This window comes from Rhagoletis pomonella, unplaced genomic scaffold, assembly GCF_013731165.1.
Source record: "Rhagoletis pomonella isolate Grant_MI unplaced genomic scaffold, Rhpom_1.0 Rhpom_scaffold_00007, whole genome shotgun sequence".
NCBI lineage: Eukaryota > Metazoa > Arthropoda > Insecta > Diptera > Tephritidae > Rhagoletis > Rhagoletis pomonella.
The window spans coordinates 25,079,009-25,087,092 of record NW_023458561.1 but is presented as its reverse complement, the minus strand read 5'-3'; the positions used below and the strand labels follow the sequence as shown (position 1 = coordinate 25,087,092).

Genomic DNA, 8,084 nt, shown 5'->3' with positions numbered 1-8,084 from the left:
TTGAAAAATATGTCGCTTACGTTATTTTGGCGGTTAGGGCTCGATATGTTTGAACTCATTTAAGTTCTGAGCACATTGAAAACGACGAGCCTCCAATTTGTTATCTTCATTATCTAAACGCTTTGTCGATGACGACATGACTTTTTTGAACGCGGCAGCGATATCATGAATTTGTATGAGTTTGACATAAAAGAAGAAGAAGAACCTTATCTGTCGCTGGAAAAATAGAAATAGATCTAATCTGGCCACAACGACAACGCGTAGCCCGGTCGTCGCCAAAATATATATCTACATAAGAGTACGTGTGGTCCGTAGCTCGTCGTTTACTTGCATTTTCGGTTTACATTTTAATAAAAACACCCATATCATTGTGCAGTTCCATAAGTAACGTAACTCTTCTTCTTACCGTTTTACCTGACAGGCTGTAGGTGTGTTTTTGGTTCCGTGTGCTAGTGCATTTTGAAAAAATTGTAATAGAAATGGAAGAAATTGTAAAAGATAAGAGCAAATGCCAAAAAAACAGGCGTTTTATAAACGTTCTCTGCTTTGTCGACGAGTGGTATATTTGCTCGACATCTCCTCAAAATTTTTGCGCAACAAAAACGGTCACTGGAAATGCGCCTTCTCATTTTTAAACGTTCTCTGGTACTGATCTATATTCGGTACCGATTTAAAAAGTATCCAATACTCTCGATACTCGGTACCGAAACATTTAGGTTTCGAATAAAAGCGCACATAGGCCACAAATATGAAAAAAAAACGGTTCAGGGGAGACTCGCCTATAAAAACCCGAATGTAGGAGCCAATAGAGCTTTTAATACGGATTCAAATGAAAGATGTATATATGTCGGTTCGAGACCATAATGCAGACACTCTTACTTGTTTGAAGGATTTTTGTTCCAGCTGTCGCTAACTGGTTACAGAATCTCCCCCCTGAAAGGCTTCTTCACCCGTAAAAGCATTTTTCTTGAAACTTGGATCATCTAAGATTAAGACTGATAAAATAATATTTCTCTGTTGCGATAAGTTCAAGTGTTTTAGCCGATATCATATAAATAACTAATTAAAGTTTTTTCTAAACTTGAAATGCATATAAAGGCGAAAGTTTAATGTAAATAATCGGTATCGGGTACCGAAAAGGAAGTATTGGGTACCGAAAATTCAGCACATCACTAGCTGTTTCACAAATTCTGGGGACGAAATGTGGTTTTTTGCGTTCCCGTACTTCTGGATTATGTTCCATTTGGGGCTGTCCATATATTACGTAAGGGAGTTTTCGCCTGTTTTGAATACCCCCCCCCCCCTTCCCTCACTTAATAAATTGTAAGATTTAATTAATCCCCCTCCCCGCGCTGCAGATCTTACGTAAGGTTAAAAATCCCCTAGACATGTTTTTTCAATTAAACATTAGAAAATACTATATAATTCCATCAAACAAATATAGGATGTATGCCTAGTCAGTCTTAAAAACTTCATTACATAGTTATACTAGTCATTCTTTGTTGTCGGTTTCTTTGGTCCACGGTCCAGCCAGGCAATCTGAAAGAGGAGTAGCCACAGCGATAACTCGTACTTCTTTTTCACTCAAAGGTATTTCATTTTCACAGTCCACTGAAATTTCTTCGCCCACTCAACAATATCTTCTGTTTCATTTTCTGTGATGACACACATGAGCTTTCGCCCGCGTCGTGAAATTATCCTCTTTGCTCTTCGACGCTGAAGCTCAGAAAAGATCAAGTGAAGCTTTTTGTGAATGTTTAGGGGCTGTCCATATATTACGTAAGGGAGTTTTCGCCTGTTTGTGTTCGAGCTGCAAGTTTCGGTTATAATCGACACCGAAGAGTAACGTTTTTTTTAGAAAAATAGAAAAATTAAAGCAAAAGTTGTAAAAAATTGTAATATCCTCCGTATTTAATTTATATTTTTCATTTCAATGCAATTTAGTACTTTAATTGGGTGAATTTTCGTATTTTATAAAGAACAATTTTGAATAAGAATACAAGAAAAATAATATTACGTAAGAATCTACGGGACGCCCCCTCCCCCCATATAATAAAAAGTAAGCGAATTCTAGACCCGCCCTCCCCCACAAAGGTCTTACGTAATATATGGACAGCCCCTTTTTGAGAGCAAACTTTTCGCTTATTTTCTAATTACCGGATCCGGTCCGAACTGTTAGGGAAAGAACCGAATGGAACGGGCATACATATATTTCTGTTGCAAGCATGGGTTGCCTTGTGCTCTTTTTTCACAAAAAACTTAAGAAAACCATAGTAGAAAGCGTAGCAAATTTCTTAAGAACTGCGTACTGTCTGCAGGAAATTTGACTCAAGAAAATTTCTTAGCCATTTCTTGTACGTCATTTTATATGGAGTTTTTGCTTTTCTTGAGAGCTGCATACTGGCCTGTAAACTATACGATGACCCATATGTGGGAATTATGCGAATCAAACACTTTGGTAAATTCTAAAAAATATTTTGGTAGAATAAAATGCGAAAGGTTTCTATAATAGATACGGTGACCATTCGTTCTGTTTTTTGCAGGACCGTACTGTTTTTCAAAGGTCGGTCCTGCGTAGTTTTTCAAACCTGAAAAAACCTGAAAATGTACTGATTTTTTCCAGGTGTCCTGCATTTGTCCCGCATTTTAATCGTTATTTTAAAATTATCGGACAAAGGATGGATTTTTTCAAAAAAGTGTTTTTTGGTACTTTTCGTAGCTTTTCTTCAATATCTCATGAAAAAATCTCCTAATCAAAGTAAGCGACTTACAGCTCGAAGGGTATTGATGAGCCTCTTACCAAAATATATAACTTGTGGCAACTTCAATGAAAATTATTAGTGCTACAGGCGACCATTTGTATTTTGTCGTCAAAGTCGAAAAAAGTGAGATTTTCAATCAGATACGCAGTTTTATTCGATAATTTTTTTCATTAGTTTAAAAATTCGATAAAGAAGATATATCATTACAGTAAATTTTGAGCCAAAGATAATGAAACTCAGATTAGAAATGTAGATGCCATGCAGCGCAATCTGCACAAATTATATATTTTTGTAAAGGGCACATAAATACCTTTGTAAGTCGTCGTTTACGTCGATTCATGACGTCGATTTTTGTTAAATAACTGCGAAAAGTACCAAAAAACCAAAAAAATGGTATTGTTTTCGTTTTGAACGACACAAAATTTGCCTATAAAATAATTTTTTAAAGATTTTCACTTTTCGTGAAAGCTTTTATTATAATATGTTTTACTACACTTTTATAAATATTCATGTAAAAAAAGATTAATATCGATGAAGAAAACGTGATTCATTTTCAAAGCTTAAAATGCATTAAGAATTTTGAAAATGATACAATTGAATTGATAAATACTCTTTTGATATTATTATACTACGTAAATATTTTTGAAAAATTGTCCTCCATTTTGAATGAATATTTATGGTCACCGTAATAATAGATAATAGGGGATGGGGAACTTGAGATATCTGTATAAAAGTTTTTAAAATACTTTCCAACATGTTGAAAAAACGAGTATCATCAAAAAAATGTTCCCGCATTATTATTTTGAACATGTCGTCATTAGTTTCTAAAAAGACCTTGGTATTTGTAATTGTATTTATTTTTTATCTATATTCTAGCACTTTAATGCAAATCTCTTAAGTTTACATTTAGCTAATCGTAATATAAAATTTTCTGGAGAAATAATTTCGCCATATGACTTTTTTTTTTTTTTTTTTTTTTTAATACCCCAACGGTTTTTTGTTCACAAAAAAATCAATGTAGACCTTTCCAGCGCATTTAACGAAAATATTTTGGTGGCAGTCATAAAATTTAACAAATTCTTTAATTCGTTTTAGCCTAGTAAAATTAGACTTTTTCTTAAAAAAAAAATGTAACAGCGATTTTTTGATGCAGTTTACTTCTATTTGACACGTAGATCATGGATCCACAGTCTTGCCCCTAAATTTCCTTTGGCAACAATCCGTCATCTTGCATTTAATTTTTTTTTTTTTTTTTTGCGATTTACAAGCTTATTTGCATTTTTCTTAAAAAATGGTTTAATACAAAATTGTAGAGAATTTAATTTCCCACATTTGTTATATAAAAGTGTTTTTAAAAATAACATTTTTTTGCAAAAACTGCGAACAAATTTTACATTGTCACGGTTTTCGCCATTTTTTGACAAATGTTCTATATAAAAAATGTGCAAAATTAAATTCTCTACCTATTTGTATTTAACCATTTTTTACGAAAAATGTAAAATAAGCTCGCAAATCGCAAAAAACCAAAAAAAAAAACTTAAATCCAAGATGGCGGAATGTTGCCAAATGAAATTTAAGGGCAAGACTGTGAATCCATGATCTACGTGTCAAATAGAAGTAAACTGCATCAAAAAATCACTGTTACAAATTTTTTTCAATTTTCCTACCAAATTTATCTACTTTTACTGGGCAATGAAAAATAATTTTGTCTATTTTTTTTTTCATTAAGCATATGTAGGTAGTGTAATAGCTATCAGCTATTACTACAGTGATCTGCCCTATCATAACATCAACCAAAATGGCTTTGCACACGAAGCATTCTTATCACACAGTACGGTAAATAAACGCCCATACCGACAGCATAGTTTTGCGGCCCAAATAAAAGAATTATCTATGAATCTTTGCGATTCATTCACCCGCGGCATAAACGTGTGTATACATATCTACATACAAACACAATTTAAAACATTACAATCTGAAACAAAGAATTAAATGGTATTTGAAATTAAGCAAGAAAGTTTGCATGTTGAATGTATATATGTTTGTGTCGTTTCTTTTTATAAGAACGGAGCTTTTAAATTCCAACAGGATTGAAAGAGTTTAATATGATATGACCGCAACGTATGAATGTACTACATGCCGGGTTATTTGAATGTAAAAAGCACATTTCTGGCCTACAACTGTTTTAAAGGAAAATATAATTTTTAACTTCTGACCATATTTTTTTAATATAAAATAAAATATATACATTTGTGTAAGACCCAATTAATTGGTTTTGATTAGCTTAATACGAGGAACCCTAAGATAGTACCATTAATTTGTTAAATTTATGAATATATTGAGTCTGGTAAAGTTCATTCTTCTTCCTTAATACAATTCTCAACCAATTCGCGCAAATTTGGATTCTCCATAGCGGCGGCAATGCGTTCCTTGTCGTTTATTTGCTTATTTACTGGAAGAGCGAGAAAAAAAAGATAAATACACTACGAATTGCATAGATTAAAAGTGCGCCAACGTACTTTCGTCCTCCGTTGTGTGTGCGCCTTTCTTAATGTAAATGTCCAATTTAATATTATGCGGTAAGCTGCGCTCTACTTTAACGCGAATACATAAACCGATAAGCGTGGCCAAAGAGCAGTGTGGAACAGTGGGATTGAACTCGATGCGTACCTGTAAGAGCAGCACAACTAAAGTTAAAACCAAGATTAATAAATGTACACAAAATAAGTGAAGGTATCACTCATTTGGCAAAACAGTGTCACAACTCAAAAAACGAGATTTTTTAGGAGACGCGTTTAATGCTTCCAATTTATCCTCAAAAGGAACGCGAGACTAGCACATAATTCTTACAGACTATGAAATATGATAAGTAATTTGTATCGATAGCTAAAAAAAATATGGTTTTTGAGCTGCGACAATACCTGCTTAACTAAATGAGCAATATCTATGTGATTGGCCTTTTCGTAAAAGTAGAGTTACAATTCTAGGGTGTATGTGAATGTACATACATTTGTACATTTTATGTGTACATAAATGAAATCCCAACAGCAATATTTGCGTTGCTAATTTGGAATGTCAGGCAGTCAGTATTTACACATTTACATATTTAAATTTTTGGGTTTTATTCTTTATACAGTATCATATGGCCATATCGATGGCTGAGTGCAAGACCGACCTATCTCGACAGCCAGTTCGAAAACGCCTTATCCCAGAAAACTTTTCAAGAACGCCGTTCTTCATAATTTGATTGAAGTAAGTTTCAGAATTTTATTGAAGAACGCCCTATCTCAAACGAAAAGGCATTGACAATGCGCTGAGATAGGGCGTTTTTGAACTGGCAACTGAGATAGGACGTTTTTGAACGGAATTCTGAGATAGGGCGTTTTTCAATCAAATTCTAAAAGAGGCCGTTCTTCAAACAAATTCTGAAATAGGACTTTGTTAAAAATTTATTTTTAGATAGGGCGTTGCCGAGATAGGTTGATCTTCCACTCAGCCATTGATATGCAGATGAAAAAATTTAAGCATACCACAGAAACATTTGATTTCGTTGACGGTTGCACAACTATTCCATCTTCATAGACGACATTCAAATCTTCTAGCGTACAAGGTTTCTCAGGATCGCGTATAGTCCTAAGCGCATCTGTGTGGCAAACATTTGTATGTATATAGTAATTATTAGCGAAGAAAACGAAATGTTAGTTAAACTTACCGTAGACGGTTTCTTGGAGATCGGTTGCATTTTTGTAGCCCAACTCCTGCAGCAACGCATCCTCCCCAATGGGAATGGCTTCGTTATTCAAGGACATTTGGCTAGTTTTCTGTGCAAGAATATTATCTATAGTACCGACTGCCTGGCCGTTCGCAAGCGTTGTGTTACTACCGCTTACTGAATCCGACTCTGACAGTTTCCTTCTGATGAATGATAACATAATCAATGCGAGTGAATGAACTAATACCACTTAAGCTAATGGCAAAAGTGCCACTCGGCTGTTGTTACTTCTTTCAGTTTTGTTTTAAAAGTGTTACGTCCCCAGCGCCTTATGTAATTTTAATACTGTAAAAGTTATGATCAATACAATATATCCGCTGACTTATTTACTTATATTTACCTTGGAATAGGCAATATTTCGAGACCTTTACCAACTTTTGCCTAAATTGTGGTTATTCATCAAAATATTTGTGTTTTGTGTTGTTAAATAACATCTGTTGTACCAAATGTCACAGCAAAACAAAAAAGCGATAAACAGAACAATGAATGTCAGAACAGGGATAGATCACAAAACTTCCACTGGAATGCACTACCGGACGTCACTGGAATACACTACCGGACGTCACTGGAATTCACTACCGGAAGTATAGGGTGATAAACACTGGTTTCACCCTGTTGCATTTGGTCCCAACCGATATTTGGTCCCATATAATATCCCATTCCTTGTATGGTGAGTCCTATCTCACATTCTCACCACATTCTTACATTGAGCAAAAATCCCAAACCGATTGGCGCTAGCGCAGTTAACGGTAATTTTAGTTAAAACGGTTGATAAATCATAATCGTTATTTCAGTTTACTACGTACTTGTTTCCTAAAATTTAATAAAGTTTTCAAATGGCTGCAAGGGGATGCATTTCAGCTGTCAGTAAAAGGGTTTTTTTTTTAATCTCGCAGCCTTTTTATGTTGCGTTCAATGCAAGTTCAATGAATATTTTAGTATTAAAAAAGTTTAAAACCAGGTCCATTCATATTAACTACTGTCAGGCTAGGAAGGATAGCTAATCAACATTTGCGATGTAGGATTCTCTGGAGGTTGTGGAATTGCCGTCATATTAAAAGCAAAATTTTTGTATATCCGGATATTCGAATGTCTGATTAAAAATCCGAATACATATCTAATTCAAATATTCGAATATGCGGATATCCGTGTAATATCAATAAAATGAACGGATATTAACCACATAGCTAAATTAACGGATATTAACCGAGTATAAACCGGATATCCGGGTAACAAAATAGAACCGGTCATTCTGATATTCGGATTTGTCTACATATATAAACAAATATTCGACCGGATATCCGAATACAAGAATAGTCCCAGTCCTACTTACTATAAGTTCTAGGGCCTGCCGTAGCCCGTGTGAGTTCTTCCAATGGGCTTTCCTAAGCAGTCGCTCCTCTACTCATAGATCTCCCTTGATGGAATTTCGCAGAACTTTTTAACTACCGGGTCCCGAATAAGGTGCGACTCTCAAAGAGGCACCCTTGGTCATTAGATGAAGTTAGTTTAGCGACTCGAGACCTACGCGAAGGTTAAAGCTCCTAAGG

General features: G+C 34.8%; 1 protein-coding gene across 2 annotated transcripts in view; it reads right to left on the bottom strand.

Annotated features, from left to right (window-relative positions):
• Positions 1–4,978: 4,978 nt before the first annotated feature.
• LOC118742493 (MIP18 family protein galla-1) overlaps positions 4,979–8,084 on the bottom strand; it is a gene marked incomplete at its 3' end in the record, with an annotated part of 3,726 nt that continues 620 nt past the window's right edge. The window contains 5 exon segments of one of the 2 annotated variants that reach the window (XM_036474613.1): positions 4,979–5,214; positions 5,282–5,432; positions 6,293–6,405; positions 6,475–6,819; positions 6,875–6,979. In XM_036474613.1, the coding sequence (XP_036330506.1) occupies positions 5,117–5,214; positions 5,282–5,432; positions 6,293–6,405; positions 6,475–6,694 (582 nt within the window). In that variant the 5' untranslated portion in view covers positions 6,695–6,819; positions 6,875–6,979. 2 annotated transcript variants of the gene reach the window in all.